We start from the raw sequence: 24,034 nt of genomic DNA, 5'->3' as shown, positions 1-24,034 counted from the left end.
TTTTAAAAACTTTTTTGACCGGCAGTCTTACTGTGTTGCCCAGGGTTCTTCTTTTTTTAATTTTTATTTTTAAATTTAAATTTAAATTAGAAACAAGGTTGCTTCACATGTCAATCCCAGGTCCCTCTCCCTTTCCCTCCCCTCCTCCCACGCCCTCCCACCAAACCCCCCAAGATCCCCTCCTTTCCCCAGGGAGGGTGAGGCCCTACATGGGGGTGTCCATAGTCTGTCATTTCATTTAGGGCAGGGCCTAGACCCTCCCCCAAGAGTCCAGGCTGGGAATACATCTCTCACTGTGGGATGGACACCCAAAGTCCATTTGTATGCCAGGGATAAATACTGGTCTACTACCCAAGGCCCCATAGATTGCCTAGGCCTCCTCACTGACACCCACATTCAGGGGGTCTTGATCAGTCCCATGCTAGATTCTCAGCCATTAGTCTAGGATTCAAGAGCTACCCCTTCTCAGGTCAGCTGTTTCTGGGGGTTAAACCAGCCCAGTCTTAACCCCTTTGTTCATCAGTCCTCCCTCTCTGTCACTGGGTTTGTTGAGTTCAGCTCAGTGTTTAGCTGTGGGAGTCTGGCTCTGCTTCCATCAGCCATTGAATGAAGGTTCTGTTTCCTAGACTTTCTGGCCATGGGATTGTAGGCTGGCACTCCCCAGATCTCCGTCTAAAATCCATATATGAGAGAGTACATACCATGTTTGTCTTTTTGTGAATGGGTTACCTCACTCAGGATGGTTTCTTCTAGTGCCATCCATTTGCCTGCAAATTTCAGGATTCCATTGTTTTTTTTTCTGCTGAATAGTACTCCATTGTGTAAATGTACCACATTTTCTCTGTCCACTCTTCAGTTGAGGGGCATCTAGGTTGCTTCCAAGTTCTGGCTATTACAAATAATGCTGCTATGAACATAGTGGAACAGATGTTCTTGTTGTATGAATGTGCATCTTTTGGGGTATATGCCTAAGAGTGGAATTGCTGGGTCTTGTGGTAGGCTGATTCCCACTTGTCTGAGGAATCTCCATATTGATTTCCAAAGTGGCTGTGTGAGTTGGCACTCCCACCAGTAGTAGAGGAGTGTTCCCCTTTCTCTACAACCTCTCCAGCATAAACTGCCATTGGTGTTTTTGATTTTAGCCATTCTGACAGGAGTAAGATGGTATCTCAGAGTTGTTTTGATTTGCATTTCTCTGATGGCTAGGGATGTTGAGCACTTTCTCAAGTGCCTCTCAGTCATTTTAGACTCCTCTATTGAAAATTCTCTATGTAGTTCTGTAGCCCACTTTTTAACTGGATCCTTTGGTGTTTTGGAGACATGCTTCTTGAGTTCTTTGTAAATTTGGAGATCAGCCCTCTGTCAGATGTGGGGTTAGTGAATATCTTTTCCCATTCTGTGGGCTGCCTTTTTGTCTTGTTGACTGTGTCCTTTGCCTTACAGAGGCTTCTCAGTTTCAGGAGGTCCCATGTGTTAATTGTTGACCTCAGTGTCTGTGCTACTGGTGTTATGTTCAGGAAGCTGTCTCCTGTACCAATTCTTTCAAGGGTACCACCCACTTTCTCTTCTAAGAGGCTCAGTGTGGCTGGATTTATGTTGAGGTCTTTGATCCATTTGGACTTAAGTTTTGTTCATGGCGATAGACATGGATCTCTGCGCATTCTTCTACATGCCAGCATCCAGTTATGCCAGCACCATTTATTGAAGATGCTTTCTTTTTTCCATTGTATATTTTTAGCTTCTTTGTCAAAGATCAGATGTTCATACACATATGTGTTATTATCAGGGTGTTCAATTCAATTCCATTTGTCTACCTGTCTATTTTTGTGCCAATACCAAGCTGTTTTCAGGACTACAGCTCTATAATAGAGCTTGAAGTCAGGGATGGTGATGCCTCCATATATTGCTTTGTTGAATAAGGTTATTTTGGCTATCCTGGGTCTTTTGTTTTTCCATTAAAGTTGATTATTGTTCTTTCAAGGTCTGTGGAGAATTGTGCTGGTATTTTAATGGGGATTGCATTGAATCTGGAGATTGCTTTTGGCAGGATTGCCATTTTTATTACATTGATCCTACCTATCCAAGAGCATGGGAGATCTTTCCATTTTCTGAGGGCTTCTTTAATTTCTTTCTTTAAAGACTCAAAGTTCTTGCGATATAGGTCTTTCACTTATTTGATTAGGTTACCCCAAGGTATTTTATGTTGTTTGTGGCAATTGTAAAGGGTGATGTTTCCCTGATTTCTTTCTCAGCCATTTTATCTTCTGTATATAGTAGGGCTACTGATTTTCTTGAATTGATCTTGTATTCTGCCACATTGCTTAAGGTGTTTATCAGGTTCAAGGGTTCTCTGGTAGAGTTTTTTGGGTCACTTATGTAAACTATCATATCTTCTGCAAATAATGAAAGTTTTACCTCTTCCTTTCCAATTTGTATCCTCTTGATCTCCTTTTATTGTCATATTGCTCTAGCTAGAAATTCAAGTACAATATTGAAAAGGTATGGACAGAGTGGACGCCCTTGTCTTGTTCCTGATTTTAGCAGAATCGTGTTGATTTTCTGTCCATTTAGTTTGATGTTGGCTGTTGATTTGCTGTACATAGCTTTCATTATGTTCCTGTTATCCAGGATCTCTCCAAGACCTTTTATAATGAAGGGGTGTTGATTTTTGTCAAAGGCTTTTTCAACATCTAGTGAGATGATCATGTGATTTTTATTGTTCAACTTGGTTATATGGTGGATTACATTGATGGATTTTCATATGTTGAACCATCCCTGCATCCCTGCGATGAAACCTACTTGATCGTGGTGCATGATTGTGTTGATGTGTTCTTGGATCCGATTTGCCAGTATTTTATTGAGTATTTTTGCATCAATGTTCATGAGGGATATTGGTCTGAAGTTCTCTTTCTTAGTTGTGTCTTTGTGTGGCTTGGGTATCAAGGTTATTGAAGCCTCATAGAAAGTTTGGCAAGACCCTTCTGCTTCTATTAGAAGAATTGGTGTAAGCTATTCTTTGAATTTCTGGTAGAATTCTGCACTGAGGCCATCTGGACCTGGGCTTTTTTTGGTTGGGAGATTTTGATGACTGTTTATATTTCCTTAGGGGCTATAGGTCTATTTAAATTGCTTATTTGTTCTTGATTTATTTTGGCAGGTGATAGCTATCCAGAAAATTGTCCATTTCCTTTAAAATTTCAAATTTTGTGGAGTACAAGTTTTCAAAGTATGACCTGATGATTCTCTGGATTTCCTTGGTGTCCGTTGTTATGTCCCCCTTTTCATTTCTGATTTTGTTAATTAGCATGTTCACACTCTGCCGTTTAGTAAGTTTGGATAAAGGTTTGTCTATCTTGTTGATTTTCTCAAAGAACCAAGTCTTTGTTGCTTTGATTCTTTTTTTTTTTTTTTTTTTGGTTTTTTCGAGACAGGGTTTCTCTGTATTATTTTGGAGGCTATTGGTCCAGCCCGGCCTCGAACTCACAGAGATCCACCTGCCTCTGCCTCCCGAGTGCTGGGATTAAAGGCGTGCACCACCACCGCCCGGCTGTTGCTTTGATTCTTTGTATTGTTTTCCTAGTTTCTACCTTATTGATTTCAACCCTCAGTTTGATTATTTCCTGGCATCTACTCCTCCTGGGGGAGTTTGCTTCTTTGTGTTGTAGAGCTTTCAGCTCTGCTGTTAATTCTCTAGTGTAACTATTCTCCAGTTACACTTATTGCTATGAATTTCCCTCACAGCAATGCTTTTAGAGTGTTCCATAGGTTTGGGTATGTTGTGTCTTCATTCTTATTGAATTCTAGGAAGTCTTTATTTTTTATTTCTTCTTTGACCCAATAATGGTGTAATTGTGCATTATTCAATTTCCATGAGTTTGTAGGGATTCTGTAATTTGTGTTGTTGTTGAATTCTAATTTTAATTCATTGTGGTCTGATAAGATGCATGGAGTTATTCCATATTTTTGTACCTGTTGAGGTTAGATATGTTGCCAAATATGTGGTCAGTTTTTGAGAAGGTTGTGTATGGTGCGGAGAAGAAGGTATATATTCTTTTTTATTTGGATGGAATGTTCTATAGATGTCTGTTAATCCCAATTGGGTCATAACTTCTATTAGTCCCTTTGCTTCTTTTTTAAGTTTCTGTCTGGTATTGCTGTCTAGTGGTGAGGTGGGGTGTTGAAGTCTCCAGCTATAAGTGTGTGGGGCTCTATATGTGATTTTAGTTTTAGTAATGTTTTTTTTTTTACGAATGGGATGCCTTTGTATTTGGGGCATAGATGTTCAGAATTGAAACTTCATCTTGGTCCATTTCTCCTGTGATGAGTATGTAATGACCTCTTTCATCTCTTTAATTGATTTTATTTTAAAGTCTAATTCGTTAGATTGCTACCCCTGCTTGTTTCTTGGGTCCATTTGATTGGAAAATCTTTTCCCAACCTTTAACTCTGAGGTAATGTCTGTCTTTGAGGCTGAGGTGTGTTTCTTGCATGCGGCAGAAGGATGGGTTCTGTCTTCAAATTATTCTGTTAGCCTGTGTCTTTTTATGGGTGAGTTAAGGCCATTAATGTTGAGGGATATTAATGACCATTGATTGCTCATTCTTCTTTTATTTGGAATGGTTGGTGGTGGTGGAATTATGTGTGGAATTCCACCCCTCTTTCTTTTGGCTGTTGCTAAGGTGGGATTATCTAATGCCTATGTTTTTCTGGTTGTTGTTAACTTCCTTGGGTTTGAGTTTTCCTTCCAGAACTTTCTGTAGGGCTAGGTTAGTGGATATGTATTGTTTGAATCTAGTTTTGTCATGGAATATCTTGTTTTCTCCATCTATAGTGATTGAAAGCTTTGCTGGGTATAGTAGTCTGGGCTGGCATCCATGATCTCTTAGTATTGGTAGAACATCTATCCAGGACCTTCTGGCTTTCAGAGTTTCCATGGAGTGTCATTCTCATGGGTTTGCCTTTATATGTTACTTGACCTTTTTCCTTAGTTGCTCTTAATATTCTTTCTTTATTCTGTATATTTGGGGTCTTTATTATGTGGCGAGGGGACTTTTTTTTCGTGGTCCACTCTATTTGGTGGTCTATAAGCTTCTTGTACCTTCATTGGCATGCCTTTCTTTAGGTTGGGAAAGTTTTCTTCTATGATTTTGTTGAATATGTTTTCTGCCCCTTTGAGGTGGTTTTCTTCACCTTCTGTACCTATTATTCTTAGGTTTGGGCTTAGCAGTGTTCCATATTTCCTGGATATTTTGTGTTAGGGATTTGTTGGACTTAAGATTTTCTTTGGTTGATGAATCAATTTCTCCTAGTGTATCTTCAACACCTGAGATTCTCTCTTCCATTTATTGTATTCTGTTGGTTATGCTTGTATCTGTAGTACCTGGCCATTTGCCCAGCTTTTCTATTTTCTGCCTTGTGGTTTTTTTATTGTCTCTATTTAAGTTTTCAACCCTTGCACTGTTGGAATTGTTTCTTGCAATTTTTGCTTTGTCTTTTCGTCCATTTGTTGCATTTTTTGGTTTGTTTTTTCTTCCATTTCTGGTATTTTTTGGTTTGTTTTTTCTTCCATTTCTTTGAGGGATTTCCTATATCTTCTTTGAGGGCCTCTATCATTTTCATTATCTTCTGCTTCATTTACATTGGAATGTTGGAGTCTTGCTGGTGTGGAGTCTCTAGAATCTGGCGGTATCATATTTGTTTTTCTGTTGCTGAGTGTGTTTTTGTATTGTCTCCTTCCTATCCATTCTTCTAGTGGGTGCAGAAAGAGCCCCTTATTGGTTTGGTGGTTAGGGGACTAGAGTTCCCTTTTGGTGGGTGCAAGCAAGTCCAATACTCTGGTAGTTCTCCTCTTCCTGGCCCCAGTCCTGGTCCCATGGGTAGAGAAGAAGACAGGAATCTGGGGTGCATAGGCTCCCACCTAGAGGGGAGACTCAGTGGCAGTCTCCAGGCACTGGAGCACGGGCCCAGAAACAGACCCGGAAATGCTTGGTCCTGTGGGTAGAGGGGAAGACCAGGAGACTGGGGTGTGTAGGCTCACTCTGGGAGGGAAGGCTCACTGGTGGTCTGCATGCACTGGTCCAGTGGTTGGAGAAGAAGACCAGGAAACTGGGGCGTGTAGGATCCCACTGGGAGGGGAGGCTCTGTAGCAGTCCCCAGGTACTGGGATGCAGGCCTGGTACAGGGCCTGGTTTACCTGCCCAGGGTTCTTTTAACCTCCTTGGCTCAAGTCAGACTCAGACCCCTGAATAGCCGAGATGACAGGAGTGTACCATGGTACCTGGTAAAAGATTGATTTTTTAATAGGCCTACTTCTAGTTGATAGACATTGAATGGCATGAATAAAACGGTCTCTGCATTGTTCTAATTGGGACTGGAGAGATGCCTCTGCAGTTAGAGCACATACTGCTTGTGCAGAGGACCAGCATAGGATCCTCCCAGACCCCCTGAACATGGGTTAGGAGGCCTGGATTTGGGTCCATCCTATGTTGGTTTCCCAGCTATCAGTTTGGGGTCCATGACTCCCCCTGATTGGAACATTTTTTAAAGATTCATTCACTTCTATTTTTCATGTATGAGTGCTTTGCCTACATGTTTGTCTGTGCAGCACATGTATGCCAGATGCCCTTGGAGGTCAGGAAGAGAACATCAGGTACCCAGAAGTAAAGTTACAAATGGTCGAGAGTCACCATGTGGGTGCTGGGAACCAAGTCCTGGTCTTTGAAGACCCTCCATGGAAGGCCTCACCCTCCCTGGGGAGCATAAACGGGATGGGAGAGGGGGACGGTGGGGGACAGGGCAGGAGGGGAGAGGGAACTGGGATTGACATGTAAAACAAGATTGTTTCTAATAAAAAGTATAAAAAAATGTCCACTCTACCACCATAATGATCTAGTTTATTGTATGTGGTCACACACACCTAGAATTCCACCATTTTGGAGGCTGAGTTAGGAGTATCATGAGTTTGAGATCAGTCAGTCTCGGCTGTATATAGTGAGAGATCATGCTTGAAGAAACAACAACACCCCCCCCCAAAAGGAAAAAACGGAAACGTTTGTTTTACTGACAATTTATTTTGTGTGTTTTTTTAAGTTGATGTTCAAAATGCCACTCTGTCCATAAATAGTAACATGTTAGTAAACTGCAGTAAAATTACTACAGATATCCTGCATCTGTTTCATCCTTACTTTTCCCTGCGTCTTAGCAGCAGGGGACTTATGAAAGTGTGTAGTCTTAACATGCATGAGACTATGAGGCTCTATGATGCTTGGCACTAATTATGATGCTTTTATTCAGATTTCCCAAATGCCACTTCACAACCCTTAGCACATAATTTTACAGATTTTCAAATATTTTCAGGGGGTTCAAACATTACCATCACTAGTCTGTAGCTATAAGTGTGTAATCAAGAAGTTTGGGGGCTAGAGAGATGGCTCAGAGGTTAAGAGCATTAACTGCTGTTCTAGAGGACTCACGTTTGATTCCCTGCACCCACATGATGGCCAGTAACCATCTATAACTCCTGGTCTAGTGGATCTGATATTGTCTTCTTGACCTCCATATAATGCATAGACATATATGCAAGCAAAACTCCCATACACATAAAATAATAATAAATAAATCTTAATAAGTAAGATGTGGAATCAAACATTGATAATGAAAAATGTGTTTTAGATTATTTTGAGTGTGCCCAGTCATTTTTTTCTGTATTCCAGTAAAGAACTTGTGTTGATTAGATCTCTGTGTTGACTGATAATTTCTCAAATTAAAAAGTAATCTCTTGATTTAAAAATGCCATTGATGGCCAGGCATTGGTGGTGCACGCCTTTAATCCCAGCACTCAGGAAGCAGAAGCAGGTAGATCTCTGTGAGTTTGAGGCCAGCCTGGTCGTCCCAGGACAGCCTCCAAAACAATACAAAGAAACCCTGTCTCGAAAAAACAAACAAAAAATGCCATCAAATGTTTTTTGACATTTCCATATAAATGAACATGGTGACTAAATTTTCATTAAAGCAATGATGGATATACGTATCTAAAACTGTAGTTCCCTCTGACTTTTTCCAGTTGAGTATTATGGGAATCACACATGTTTACTAAGAATATTACCAAAAGCTGGGTGGGGGTGGCACATGCCTTTAATCCTAGCACTTTAGGAGACAGAGGCAAGTGGATCTTTGAGTTTGAGGTCAGCCTGATCTACAGAGAGAGTTCCAGGGCAACCTGGCCCCCACAGAAAAATCCTGTCTCAAACTTAGCAAAAAAAGAAATCTTTACACTTATTTATATTTTAAAAGTATATACAGAAACATGCTACAGTTTGATAATTGGAAATATTTATGAATAGTATTTATGAATTACTCTAAGTTTAAAGGTTTTCTGTAAATTTGTCCTTTTATTCATTTAGATTAAATAGTCTGGAAAGCAGTGAAGAAAGAAAATTCAAGGTGAAAATGTTATAACTGAAATTAAAAGACTTGGGGTGAAGGAATTTAGTGTCTCCTCCTTTGCCTCAAGTAAACAGAGATAATTGTAGGAAGCAATGAAGTTGTATTCTAGAAAAGATGTGCCTGGGGTGAAAGGAAAGTGAAATTGGGGAGGCATATAGTAGTGGAATATGCGTTCATCCCTAGACCTCAGAGGCAGGCAGAATTTTGATGTTTGAGTACAGCCTAGTCTAGTGAGTTCCAGATCAGCCAGGACTGCATAATGAGACCCTGCCTGTATAAAAATAAAATTTTAAAAGAGGAGGAGGAGGAAAATGAGTTATAATTTAGTTCTTTTCACTCAACTTTGGTCAAGTTTTCACAAAAATTACGTCAGGCAATTTGAGATAAATTTAGAACATTCATTCTTTTTGATTAATTGAAGAAGTTATTTACTAATTAAACTGTATATTTACTTAGAGAATCAAGTATAACATTTAATCTCTACTTATTTGATAAATATGCAGTGCTTAGTAAGAAGCTAAGATATTTTAAATATTTTTAATAACTTTAGGAGTCAGACTATTATTACCATTAGAAATGGAGTTTTTGGACACCACTAGATTTTGGATACTCCTAGGTCATTTTGGATACTGTGTTAGCTTTAAAAATGTGTAATTTGATTGTGTAAAGTTATCAGACCTATTTTACACATTAGGAATCTGAGGTTCAATGAGGTGTAACTTGCGTTCAGGTCACATGTCTAGAATAACCTAGGCCTTACTCAGGTCCAGTGTTCCTCCTGTAGCATCCTGTCTTTCATTTTGATTTATCTCCTAATTGTCCTATAAGTGACTTTGTACTGCTAACCTTTTTGTTTCCTTGTTTTTTGCTTTCATTTTGAGTCATGATCCCATTCTATCCCAGGCTAACCTGGAACTGACTGTATATCCCTGGCTGTCCTCTGTCTCATATGCAACTCGCCTCCTAAGATAGAATTAGAGTGAGCCATCATGCCAAGCTTTTTATGCTACTAATTTTGTCCTAGTGTTTTGCCAAAATTGTATGTTGTTTTGTATTGAATAATAACTGAGGATATTTATCTATATGTATGTATGTTTGTTTTGCTTTGGTTTTTGTTTGTTTGTTGTTTTGAGACAAGGTTTTCTCTGTGTAATGTCTCTGGCTGTCTTGGAATTCACTTTGTAGACCAGGCTGACCTCCAACTCAGAGAGATCCACCTGCCCTTGCCTCCCTAATGCTGGGATTGAAGGTGTGTGCCACCACTGCCTACCTAGCTGAACATATTTTTAAATTGTATCCAATATTGTTTCCATATGAAAAAATCAGCATACGTTTTTCATCCTATATATTTGTTTGAAACATCATTTGTTGTTTGGTATCTGCTTACTATGATTATGTGACTTTTTAAAAAATTCCATTCTATTATTCTCAGTTAAATATTTTCTTTTAGGCCACCAACCAGCTCCTAAATCATGACATGGAGACTTTCTATTAGTGTTGAATGCTTGGCCTAGCTTAGGCACATTTCTGGCTAGCTCTTGTAACTTAAATTAACCTATTTCTCTTTATCTGCCTTTTGCCTCCAGGCTTTTTACTTTTTGTTACTTTCTTGCTGTCTCTGTGTCTGACTAGCTGATGGCTACCTGGCTTTTGGCTCTGGGCATGTCCCTCATTTCCTTCTCCTCCTCCCTCTCTTGTCATCATCTTTTTTCTTGAACCTACATTTCTCCTTTTATTCTCTCTCCCTGCCAGCCCCACTTAGTCTTTCTCTGCCTAGCTATTGGCTGTTTAGTTCTTTATGAGACTAATTATGTGCCTTAGGCCGGCAAGGTAAAACAGCTTTTCATAATTATACAAATACAACATAAATAAAAGTGACACACCTTTACATAGTTATAGTAATATTCTACAGCATACATAAATATAACACATTTTTGCCTAATTAAAATTATATTCTATAACAAAGTATATTAATGAATTATGGCATTTAAAATTTTACTAGAAAAAATTATAGATGTGGTTACTTTTACTAAGTCAGAATAAAAACACATCAAAAAGCCATTAAGGAAGCCAGAAGGACAAAGATTTATCAAATGTTTTCTAGTTGGGATTGATGATCTATAATCTGGAGTATTTTATTATTATTATTATTATTATTATCATTACATTATTATTATATATACCTTTGGTTTATTTTCATTGAAGCTTACATACCTTATGAACTCATTACATTTTGCCTATATATTTATGGAAGTATATTATTTTCATTCTAAAGCATTTGAAGTGCTTAGTAAATAGTTGGATATTTTAAAGATATAAAATTATTTCTAAAAGTCTTCATTGACATAAATATCAAAGAAAGCTGCAATAAGCTTAGATACAATGTGGTATTTCATGGAAATGATTTTTAAAGAATCTTATTTGTATTCCAAATAATCTTAGTTTTAAGAGCAAAAATGTTTATGCAAGTATGGAAAAAGTATGATTATAATCCTATATAGCTATTTAAGAGTACATTTTAATAGAGATCATATTTGTATGTATGTTTGGATGTTTTTATTGTAATCTCATTGTGCACTTTTGTCAGTACTGTCCTCCACCTTTCATCCATCATTTTGTTATTTTTTTCTGCTTTCTAATGGAGATGCTTAATTTGGAGGTAATGTGCTTTGGGACACTTGTTAATTTTGGTAATTTACCACTTTCTATTGTCATTTGCAATTTTGTTTTTTAAAGCAATCTTAGAACTTCACAGACATGCTCATTTTGTTTTGCTAAACAAGTTTTTATCCATTTTCAATGATTATTTCTTGGCAATAGAATATTTAAGCGATAATTAAATTCTATAGAATAGAATATCTAGTCAAAATATTGCTCCTTTATTATTTGTAACTTAAAGGTTCTACTAAAAATTCAGTGTTAAGCCCAATGACATAGCATCAAGGAAAATAAAAATTTTGTTAGGGTCTCATATGCTGTTCTCGTGGGAATAAATGTTTATTAAATCTTTCAGGGGATGATCACTTATTGAATATTTTTTGAATACATATTAAGCAGCAGAGACAATCTTAGGTGTTAGGAATACACCACTAAGGCAGTACTTGCTCTCATAGGGCTCATTCCTTTGTGGGAATCAAATAACATGTGACAAAGCCAGTCTAGACTTGCGCGTTAGTTAGCTTTCTGTTGCTGTGACAGTGCCTGAGAGAAGCAATTACAAACGGGGAAACACTCTTTTTTCTCATGGATTCAGTCCAGTTTGACTGGATCCTTTGCTTTAGAATATCATGGTAGCCATTACTGTGGCAGAGGCTGCTTACTTCTGGTAGCCAAGGAAGCACAGAGGGGTAACTGGATCAAGATGCCCCTAGTGACTACTTCCAACTTTACCTCTGAAAGTTTGCATCATGATCGAATCATGAATTAGTCAATGGATTAATCATTTGATTAGGTAAGAGTCCTCATGATCCAATGACCTCTTAATGATTAGATCTACTGGATCAAGGCTTAACCAACGAGCCTTTTGAGATGTCTAGATGTTTTTATAATCAAACCACACCACACTAGGAAGTGAAGTGACAGGTTCTTTGAAGAAGGGGGTTGGGAGGCAGGATGTGTGCTGTGGTAGCACTGGGAATAGTGTGGGGCAATTGTAGCTAGCATGGTGGGGGAAGATCTTGAGGATGGTAGTAAGGAGGATATAGTAAGTGGGAATTAGCATGACGTTCTGTAAAGGGGAACCCTGGAAAGTGATTATAGCATGTGTTGAACAGCAGCCATAGATGAACTTGGGCTATTAAATGGCAAGGAAAGTCGGCACAGGAGGAAAGAGGCCTTGGTATGTCAACTGTGCTACTATCTGAAGAGAAACATATTTATGTCCTTCCCATTTTCTTTAATCATTATTTTCCCCAAAATCAGAACAATGCATTATCATTTTAAAAGATGGAAATGATTGATAATGTGCAGCAGGGAAAGGGAAAGTCTCATATAATCCTCTTCCCTCCTTTTCCTTGTAACTCATGTCTACCTTTTGGTGTGCACTCTTCCCACGTGTTTTTCCTAGTGATCACACTTAAACATTAAATCAAACTTGTTTTCTTAATTTATGCTTATTAAAATAAGTCCAAGTGCTTGATCATCCAATATAGTCATTAATGTGTTTAATTGACTTCTGAAATTTGAAACCATTGTTTTCTAAATGGATGAAGATACAACACTACTGAAAATACTTAAAAAATAAGTTATGTGTACTATGGATTCATAAGAAAGTAGTGAGAAGGTCTGGGGTTCCTTTATTGCTACCATAGCAAACCAGATCCCTCCAGAGTTTCTTCTTTGTGATGTAAGGACTACTTTGTGTTCTTTATACACACACACACACACACACACACACACACACACACACACACACACACACACACACGCTGATATATATATATATGTACTGATGATGTGTTAAGAGCAAAAATTATGATTATACATGTTATAAAGTTTATTCATCATAAAGAACACATGCAATGGAAATTACTAACTTTAAGTATGTAAAAATAGAGTCAGCAAAAAATACTAGACATGCAAATTTCATAGTATCAGTTTCTAAAGTTTGAGCTTTGTGTATTACAGGTGTGGCTTTTAAAGATATTTGCCCATCTGGTTTTCTCTTGTTATTTTTAAGTGAACAAACTATCTGAACAATAAACATTGTTTTGTTTTTAAAATGTTTAAGTTCACTAAGACAAGTTTCTATTCAACTGTTACACTTGACTATAGAGTGGTCTGGCTTAATGAAACTACATATGACCTTAGCATGGTAACTTGTTTGGATAAATACACTATTATAATCAGAAAGGTGATTTACACAAATCAAACCACACTGTATATTTGAATATGCATGTCTTGAAATGAATGGAAAGGTTTCTGATGCGGCATCTTGGAGAAACTCTAGACATAATTTGTTTTCCTTTTTAAAGGAGGCTCAAAAAAAAAAAAAAGACCATGAAATTGAAAATTGCAGTTTGATGTTAACCAGACAGATAAAGATGTCAGCATTTCAGTTGACTTTATCATTAAATAAATGAATTTACATATCTTGATGGTATTTTTAAAATTAATTTTAAGCAAAAAGTTTTAGGTGGGACTGTTAATGGTGTTAGAATAAAGAATTAAGTTGAAAAGTTTCAAGTATTGCTTCAATTTAACTGCACCAGCAAAAGAAAACATACTGTCTTCAAATCTTTGTGTACCTCCATTTTGTTTGCATTAATTTTTACTTTACATTTCAGGCTACAATAAGCCAACTAAGGAGTGAGCTTGCCAAAGGCCCCCAAGAAGTTGCTGTGTATGTGCAGGAAATACAAAAACTTAAAGGTTCAATTAATGAATTAACACAAACAAACCAGGTAAGAATTTTAAAGCTACATATGGTGATGAATAGATTTTATCTTCACTAAGTATTATTTATACAATAGGACAAGATGATTCTCTTTCTCTCTGTGTGTATGTGTTTAGTATATTAACACAGTTGCACAAACCAACCAGTATCCAAGAACTCTTCATATTGCAAAACTTCATCTTATATCAAAAGAGGGACATTACTTATTGTCCCTTCCCTAAGCTCCAGGCAACTACCATTCTCTTTTTTATTTCTATGACTTTTACAATCCCAGGTTCCTTATAAGTGGAGTCATAAAGTATCTGTGTTTTTGTAACTGACATTCTTTAGCATAAAATTCTGAAAGATTCATCCATATACCTTATGTCCTTCTTTATGGTTGAATTATAGCTGCAAGTTGAGTTGGATGACATACATTCATCTGTCAATAGATACTTGAGTTGCTTTCATCTTTCTGGTTATTATAAATAATATGGCTTAGAACATGGATTTACAAGTATATTTATAGCCCTGTCTTTAATTCTTTTGTCTATATATCCAGGAATCAAGTTACTGGATCATATGGTGCTTATTTATCTGTAATAAATATATATATATATTTATAAGGTTTATTATTTAAAAACCTTACAAATAAATAAAAACATCACACACCAAATCAACCAGACCCAAAGTTTATACAACTCAGGGAACTACCATATAGTTAGAGTAGGCTTTCAGAATGCAAGCTGTGAAGCCTCATATTAAATTTTACACATTCAGTGTCAAATATGTTTTATGCACTTAATTCACCACCTAAAAATCCTTGATGGAATTAGAACTAGAAAAACAGTTAGCTTTATATCATCTTTTACAACTTGCATTTTCTTTCATATGTTGGATTTAATCAGTAATACATATATATGTGTTTGGGGGCATGGGGTAGACTATAAAATTAAGACAAGAAGAAAGGCTAAATGTAAGAACATGAGGATAGACTGAATGCAGGTATATATGTATTTGTGATGATGGGGATCAAATTCAGGTCCGCATGAATGCAGTACTAGATAAACATTTCACCACAGAGCTGTATCCTAGTTTTATTTTCAGGTGTTTTTGAGAACTACTATATTGATTTCAGTTGACATTACATATATTCTTGTACATTCCCATCTACAGGTTACATAGGTTCATCATAGCCTCACTAATACTTGTTTAGGTTTTACACTTTTACTTTTTTTGCCTGTGCTTTAGGTAACAAATGGAAGAGATTACTGACAAATTCAACATCATAAATTTTTCCTCTGTATTTTCTTTAAGACTTTTATCATCTTAGGTGTTATGTTTATGTCTTAGCTTTGGGCTAATTTTGTATACACATAAGACAAAAGTCTTGTTTCATTCTTTTGCATGTGGGTACTAATTTTTCCTGATACTGTTTTTTGAAAACTGTCCTTTCCCTATTGTGTGGTTATGGAACTCTCTTTAAGTCATTCAACCATTGCCTGAGGCTGTTTTAGCTCCTGTAACACAACACCATAAATTGAGTAGCCTATAATTAGCAGAAATTGATTTCTCACTGTTATTTAGACTAGGACATCCAAATTTAGGCACAATATTTTATATCTACATAGAGTGTGCTGTCTGGTCCATAGATGGTGCCTTCTTGCTATGCCCTTGCACGAGAAGGAACAAGGGATCTTTCTGAGTCATTTTCTTTTTTCTTTTTAATAAGAACATTAATCTTACTCATGAGACTTTGGTCTGAACTCTAATAACCTCTCTGAGGCAAAAATCTCCTAATACCTTTGCCTTGGAGGCTTAGAATTTTAAATTATGATTTTAGAATTGCAGGGATACAAACTTGTGACCATAGCAACCATATATACGAATGTTTATCTCTAGGCACTCTGCTCCGCTCATCTTTGTTTCTCTTTATGCCAGCACCACTGTGTAATTATTATCTTTGTAGTAAGTTTGGAATTAAGAAGTATAAAACTTTCATATCTTTTTTTTTTTGCTATTTTACTGTATTTTTGAGGCAGGTCTTGCTATGTTGCTGATGCTGTCCTAAAACATGCTACATAGTCCAGGCTGGCATCAAACTCATAATCTTCTGCATTAACCTCGCAAGTGCTGGAATTATAGTCATATACCACTATACCAGGCAATTTTTGGTGTGTGTGTGTGTGTGTGTGTGTGTGTGTGTGTGTGTGTGTGTGTGTGTGTGTGTGTGTAGATGTAGGTGCGTATGACTTTGTTGGTATGTACTGAGGACAGAGGTTGGCATGGTTCAGAGATCTGCTTGCCTCTGACTTCCTAGTGCTAGGATTAAAGACATACACCACTACACTCAATTTTGTTGCCCACCTTTTAAAAATATTTCATCTATTTATTTTGTAGCTAGGTATTTGTTACAGGTAGTTCCTTTTAAATACTAACCTGTTTTTGAAAATTTTATACATTCATACATTAAATGTTGATTATATCTATTCCACTTCCTAGTTTGGTCTCCTCCTAACCCTTTGACACCCTTTCTCCCTTCCAAGTTACCTGAGTCCAGTTAGTACTGCTCATATGTGCAGGGGTGTTTGGCCATCTACTGGGACATAAACAGTCTGTCGGTAGTGAGGGCCCTAAAGAGAGTGGTTCTCCCTCAGCAGCTGTTAACTCCAATAGCTCCTCATCTGGTAGTGGGGGGCCCTTGGGAGGCTTATAAATCCACGCTGGAATTTTGACAGACTTGATCTTGCACAGGTCTTGTGCTGATACCCGAGGCTGCTATGGGTTGATGCATGCATTAAGCCATGCCATATCCAGAAATCATCCTTTCATAGCCCCCCTTCCCATTTGCTAGCTCTTACATTCTTCTTTTGTCCTGAGATGTTCTGGACAGACCCATCTATAGTTGAACATTCAGTTATTTACATTTTGTATGTTGGTCAGTTATGACCCTCTGCATTAACTGCTATCCACTGTAAACAGAAGCTTCACTGACTAAAGTTGAAATAAGCAAAAAATTATGGGCATAAACACAGACTGCTGTTGATAACATGGATGTTTATTGAAACAATAGTATTTACCACCATAGGGCCTATGATCTTCTCGGTCATAGGCTTTTTAATGGGATTAGAGTACCAGGCATGAAATACTTCTGTGGCATAGGCCTTATATCTAATCAGGAAGTTGTTGGTTACCATTGTATCATGCTATTATTGTACCAGTGAGCACATCTTGTTATCAGGTAATTATTGTAGTTTGTAAGATCCAGTGATGTGTAAGACCGTTGATGTCTTTTCTCTCCAAGTAGCCTGCATAGTACTTTCCAGCATGTGTAAGCTAATTAGCAGGGAACATTTACACTTATAAGTTGATTTCTCTATGTCATGCACAAGGGTGAGTGGTAGCTTCAGCAAAAGGGTCTTACCATATACTTTTGGTGGGTAACCCAAGAGTGTTGGCAATAGCCTTTGCTGTCCCTGACTCATAGGGAGGTATTATGTGTCTGACACTGTAATTTTCAATTATTAACACACCAGTGAGTGGATTTCCTTAAGGTTTCTATATGCATCCTTAGTCTGGGTTCTTTGTGTGTGTGTGTATGAGAGAGAGAGAGAAAGAGAGAGAGAGAGAGAGACAGAGAGAGAGAGAGAGAGAGAGAGAGAGAGAGAGAGAGAGAGAGAGAGAGAGAGAGAGAGAGAGAGAGGTGGGACAGAGAGTGTATATGTGGAGGTCAGGGAACAACTTTGTGAACTTAGTTCTCTCCTTGCACCTTTATGTGTGTTCCAGGGATTTAACCCAATTGGTCCAGCTTGGCAGCAATGTTTTTACTCTGAGCCATCTTGCTGCCTCCTCTACCTTACTTTTTTTCCATGCCACTGAACCTGTAACAGCTACATTAGCTGGCCAGTGAGCCTCCTCCAAGCCCCTTCTGTATCCAGCTCTGAAGTTTAGGATCCACGTGTGCGCTACCACACCCAGCTGCATGGATAGTAGGTTTACATACTCAGGGCCTCATACTTTGTCCGCTGAGCTATCTCCCCAGCTCCTATTAGTGGCCACTCCTCAACCAGGTCTTTACTTTGTTAATACTAGTCGAGTAGAGTGTGCTTGTCTGTAAAGATGTGATGAAAATATTGACTTTGATTTAATAACTTAAACCTAATGTTTTTGTGAACTGTAGCAAGAGAAAAGTCAAGAAAAAATAAAATTATCATATGAAAAAAGAGATCCTCTAATTGGCTGTAAATCTTAAGACCCATGGCACCTGTCATGAGCTTGGAAGCACCTCCTCCAGCCCTAGCCAAGTCTTCAGAAACTGCTGCTCTGGTCAGGAGCTCCTTACAACTTGAGGAGAGAGCTGCTGAGCCTCCAAAGCGATGGGAGATGACAGATGTCATTTAAGTTGGTGCCACTAAGAGTGAGAGTCACTGGTTGCATGTGTCCTTTACAAGCGGTTCTGTTTTACTTTCTCAAAATCATGAAGAACTCCATGGAGTTCACTTGGGAGGTGAAAAAGAGAGGTTTTATCTGTGTGTAGTTATCATACTAGGCCTTACATTTTTAAAAATAATCATTAATTTAAAAATATTGACCCATTAAATATTAGCATAACTGTTCTTAAAAATGGTTATTTGCCCAAACACATGAATTCATTAAGAATGGTGGTGATATGTCTACAAACCTCTTTAATATTTGACTTAATGTTGGATAATTGGGATCTCATGTCTGTTTTTATATTTGTAGTCTGCTATGACAAGTAGATCAAGGAAATTTACTCTCACACAGTTACGTAGTTGAAAAGGGAGGAATACTTTAATAGCCTTTCTGATAGTCAAGGCTTATCTTATTCTTGGTAAGTGATGGCTTCTCAAGGGTTTGTCACTATGTAGGATCTTAAACCAGAACAGTGAACTTTCTGTATATGTGACATCAAAATTCACCTATCTCTCCTGCCTTTTGAGTAGGTCTTTTCATGTATGTGATTTCATTGCATCATTTGTCATGTTAAAAATACCAGCTCACTAAGTGAATCGGATCTTTCAAGTATTGACACATTTCATTGTATAGTATATAAGCTATCCATTCATCAGCTTTACTTTTAGTGTCAGAATAGATTTGAAGTGTAAGGAGACTCAAGGTCATGTAGTGGATCCAGTTAAAAAACAAAAACAAAACTGAAGGTTCATCTATCTCTTTCATTTGTCTACCAATCCTTTATGTCCTTGCTGTCCAATTCTCACTCGAACCATAGTTATTGGCAGTAATAATATCCAGGTGTTTTAAGTTTGTAAATCTCTGCATGTAATCTTTTTTGGTGTTTCTAGAGATTAAACCTAAGGCCTTGTGCATCCTATGCAAGCATCCTGTAGTGAGCTATATTCTAGGCCTTCCTGCCTTTAACTTCTTACTTTAAGACAGGGTCTTGCTAGGGTGCTCATGCTGAAATTGATATTCTCCTGCCTCAGCCTTCTGAGTAGCCAGGATTGCAGGCCTGTGCCACCTAGCCTGACTTGTGCATTATCTTTTGATGGATGGCATGTAAAATAACATATGCAGTTTTTATGGGTATTGACCTCATCAGTGTAGACAGATACAATGTATAATAGATGGAAATTATTAACTTTTGCTGTTTAAGTTTTCAGTTTTAATCTAGTGTTTATTAATGGTCTTAAAATATTAAAATCAAAGTGATAAATGGAAGTAACAGCCTTGTTACTTTTTAATAAAATTGTATTTAAACATAATTCTGTACCTTAGATTAATTATTTTCATATAAATTGTGACCAGAATCGCATTGTTTATCCAAGGCTACTCATATAACAGGTGGTTTTAAGAGACTGAGTTATATAGAATCTCTAACAATGAAGCCAGTATTTATTCCTAGGTCACTAATGGACTTTGGGGGCCCATTCCCTATGGAAGGATACATATTATAGGGAAATTGTTACCTTTAAGAAACTATGATGGGAAGACAATTCATGAGAAAATTAAAAGGGAGGAAAGGAAGGATCTCATTACACAAGTGATTAGTAGTCAGGCTTCATATGCACCTTATAATTTAAAGTTGAGTAGGACAAATTTTAAGGATAATGAATTGATTTACTGTCTAAATTATGTATTTTAAGAAGTTAATTTGCTTTAGAATCATAATAATGACTCTGCTCCTAGGTTAAATTGTATTAGGTTCTTTCGATTTCAGATTTGTCATCTGTAAATAGGAATCATATCTATCTCAAAATTGGTTGTAAGGATAGATACAGAGAATTGAAAGAAGTCATTATTTTCTTTAAAGGATTCCACTATATTTTTTAAGCAGTATTAAAAGTTGAGTGTTGGGATTATAGGTGTGTGCTACCACACCAGCTTGATAGAGTTTGATGAATACTTGAGGACAGGTGACCAAGCCTACTTTCCAATAGAACCCAGGACCACAGTGGCCTGGGCCCTCCCCCAAATGCGCTACAGGTGTTCCTACAGCCCACTGTTACAGACATTTTCTTAATTGAGGATCCCTCCTGTGTGATATCTTTAGCTTGTGTCAAGTTGACATAAAACTAGCCAGAACAACCCTCTCCTTCTTATATACACTTACTGTTCTGGATGCTGGTTTTTTTGGCAATGTGTTTTCTGATAATCACCTTAACTTGCTTTTTCTCAGGTAGGTGTTCAAGAGCCTTCACTATGTGTTGGTTCCTAAACTACTGCCTTCCTTTCCCCACTGAGGCTCTAAGGCTTGCGGTTACCCCCCTGTAGCGGCTTCTTTCCTCCTGGGGTTTAACAGCTCTGAAAACAATCTCTTATTTTCTTTCTTTTAGCTTTACGATTTAGCTCATTTTTAAAAATTATTATTTGGCAATCCCCAATTGATGCATTTTCAGCACAATCCCTACACTTAAGGCTCAGGGAATATCATGAAAGAGATGGCAGAAAGACTGTAAGAATCCATGGACCAGGGCATCCACTGCAAGGTAGTGAGTGTCTTCTGTATCACAGTGCCTGCACCCATGAAATCTTAACAACATGGTCACCTAAACAAGATCTGCATGATGACCAGTTGACAGCCATCATGGATGGGGAAATCTCACAAGACCCCACTGCTAGAATAGCTACAACCAAATAATGACTGCTGAGAGAGGAAACCAGTCTTTTCCAGATTCGAGCCCCCACAAGGTTACCCAATCCCAAGGGTCAGCACTAAGCACATGTTCATCTGAGCAACAGGAAATGCACTCAGTGGTGTGTGTGTGTGTGTGTGTGTGTGTGTGTGTGTGTGATGAAAAAGCCATGGATTTGAAAGGGAGTGGGGGAAGACTTTGAGGGAGTTGGGAGAGAATGTGGGGTGGAAACAAGTGATGTAAGTTCAGTACTCATGTAGCAAATTCTCAAGAGTTGCAAAAACAAAAATGGTTCTCAACCCTTTCCCCTCCCACTATAGGTCTCCTTTATATCCCTCTTTCATTTCTTCCCTTCCCCTCACTATCAAACTCATGCTAAAACGGTGTTTGCCTGCTACTGGTGACATCCCCAGCCCCTTTAAATGTCCCTGTAAATTATTTTAGCTGGTTTAGAAGGTGACTTTAACCATACTGTCTTACTTATACAGTAGTCTCTTTAAGATATGGAGGGTCTGGTTGTCCTCATTTCTGTTCCATCCCTTCCTGCACAGTGTAAAAGGAAATGTCCCAATGTCCATGACAGATCGGTAGTGTCTCCAGTGCCTTCTCAGCATGTGAGATTTTCTTAGGGAAGTTAACATTTTGTTCATATTTTACTTGTTGTAACAGTAGTAGTGAGACCAGCCTTTAAATTCAGGTCAATTGATCCAGATCTGTGATTGATGGTGTTATTTTTGTGTTTATTTTGCTGGTTTGAATAAAATAAAATACAAGACAGATAAATATTATCTTTAGATCATTTCTTTATATACCCAGAAAGAAATTTGAGTTCACTTTATACTGTAACTCTAAAGAGATGGTCTTTATCAGAAGGAATGAAAAAATGCAGCAGTAGGGTCAGACACTAGCAAGGCAGGTGACACTTCTGTGCTGAAGCGGTCACTACCCTGGAAACTTCGAAACCCACTTTAGAGCTTTGAAGCACACTAGTGTTTTAACTGAAGTAGGACTATAAACACATTTATACCTCCCCAAAGAATACAAAATATGTGTTTTCAGGTTATGACAATATTTTCTTGGTAAGTTTTGTATTGAATTGGTCCATTTTAATCATGATGATCAATAATAAAATTTCCATAATTCTTTCCTAAAGTATTTTCACTTTTACTGCTACAAAGACAAAAGTTTGAGAAACGGAAATAGTTAGAGTATTAAAATGCAAAGTTTTAAATTGACATTTCAGAACTTGACAGAAAAGTTGCTGAAGAAAGAACTGGACTACACCCACTTGGAGGAGAAGCACAGTGAAGAGTCAGTGAGTAGAAAGAATGTCCAGGCGACCCTGCATCAGAGGGACCTGGACTGTCAGCAGCTTCAGGCAAGGCTGGCTGCCTCTGAAGGCTCCCTGCAGAGGGTCCAGGAGGAACTCAGTGAGAGGGCGGAGGCTGCTCAGAAGCTCAGAGAGGAGCTGCGGCAAGCGGAGAGCAGGCAGCAGCAGCTCAAGGCAGAGTGTAAGCAGCTGCAGCAGCAGCGTGAAGAGAAGGAGCAGCATGGGCTCCAGCTGCAAGGGGAAGTCAGCCAGGTGAGCACTGCTTAGTCACCGCAGCTCCTGCTCGCGCTCGCGCTAGTCTGATGGCCATGCGCCAGGAAGCCGTTCTTGTTTAAAAAAGATGGTCTTCCTTACAGCTGGGCTCTTAAAACCTGTAGTGTTAGATCCCATTCCGTTTCACTTTAGTTTCCCTTAAGAAAAAACAAACAAACAGACAAACAAAAAATCCAGAGATACCATTCACATACAACACCATCATGAAGTGCTTATTAATTAACCAAGATTGCTGAGAATGGTGTCCAGTATGGTGTCTATAGTAGGTTTTAGTTATTACAGTCCATTCAAATTGTTCACAATTCTTTACTTAAAAATTCTTTTTGGTTTTTTGAGACAGGGTTTCTCTGTGTAACCTATCCTGGCACTCACTCTGTAGACCAGGCTGGCTTCGAACTCACAGGGGTCTGCGGGCCTCTGCCTCCCAAGTGCTGGGATCAAAGGCATGCGCCACCAACACCCGGCCACTTAAAAATTCTTGGATTGCTTGAGATGAGGCTTTATTATTATTTTGTGTGTGAGTTTTTGCTAGCACATGCATGCCTGGTACCTGCAGAGTCCAGAAAGGGAAGTCAAATCCCATAGAACTGGAGTTACACATGGTTGTGAGCTGCTGGGAATCGAACCAGGGTCCTCTGGAAGAACAACCACTGCTCTTAAACTGCAGAGCCATCTCTCCAACGCAAGTCTCCTGTGTTTTTTAAGGGAAAATAAAACAGGCACGAAATATGCAATGCTTACTCCTAACTTTATGTGATTTATAATAATTTAAGTGATTAAAATTCAGTTGTAGTTTGTTATTCTGCAGTATAAGGTGTGACGGGATATAAAATGAAAAGGTGGCGTACAGTTAACTGTGGAAACACAGTGAAGTAGGTGGTACTGTGTGTGTTTACACTCACATGCACAGGCATACTTGGTTTCTGTCTTAAAGTTACATAGCAAACTTCTGGAGACGGAGCGCCAACTAGGGGAAGCTCATGGTAGGCTGAAGGAACAGAGGCAGCTTTCAAGTGAGAAGCTGATGGATAAAGAACAGCAGGTGGCTGACCTACAGCTCAAGCTCTCTCGTTTGGAAGAGCAGGTAAGCTAGCATCTGAAAGTGCACGGTTTAGACGTGGTGTGTCTTAAACACGGCAACTTTAAGTGTAATTGCTTTATTTAACATTGGAGCATTTATTTCTCCCCAGTTAGAATATTCTACTTATTTACTACATTTTAAATTTGGTATGTTTTACTGTTATTACAGTCCTCAAATTCTCAATGCAAATGCACAAAGTACATTTTTAGCTTTCATCAGGAAGCCTTCTTGGTCTGATCCTACCCAAGGCTGCTGTGCTTCTCATACCCAGGAAGAACTGCTTCCTAAACCAACACACAGCCGGTGAGGATCATGAGCAGCGTGTAAACGTTGCTTTTACATGCACTGAGGACTTCAGTTTTCATAAATAGCCATATAGGACATGTGATCTAGCTCCACAGACAGATGCCTTCAGG

The 24,034-nt window shown here is 38.3% G+C and overlaps 1 protein-coding gene across 1 annotated transcript in view; it reads left to right on the top strand.

Annotated features, from left to right (window-relative positions):
* The window catches only part of Eea1 (early endosome antigen 1), a 103,889-nt gene that overhangs the window by 46,587 nt on the left and 33,268 nt on the right, over positions 1–24,034 (top strand). Inside the window, exons 10-12 of the mRNA XM_013111903.3 lie at positions 13,731–13,847; positions 22,178–22,516; positions 23,472–23,621. Coding sequence (XP_012967357.1) covers positions 13,731–13,847; positions 22,178–22,516; positions 23,472–23,621 — 606 coding nt within the window. The remainder of the gene's footprint in view (positions 1–13,730; positions 13,848–22,177; positions 22,517–23,471; positions 23,622–24,034) is intronic.

Source organism: Mesocricetus auratus, unplaced genomic scaffold (genome assembly GCF_017639785.1).
Source record: "Mesocricetus auratus isolate SY011 unplaced genomic scaffold, BCM_Maur_2.0 Super-Scaffold_100011, whole genome shotgun sequence".
Lineage (NCBI taxonomy): Eukaryota > Metazoa > Chordata > Mammalia > Rodentia > Cricetidae > Mesocricetus > Mesocricetus auratus.
This window is presented reverse-complemented; position numbering and strand designations above follow the sequence as displayed.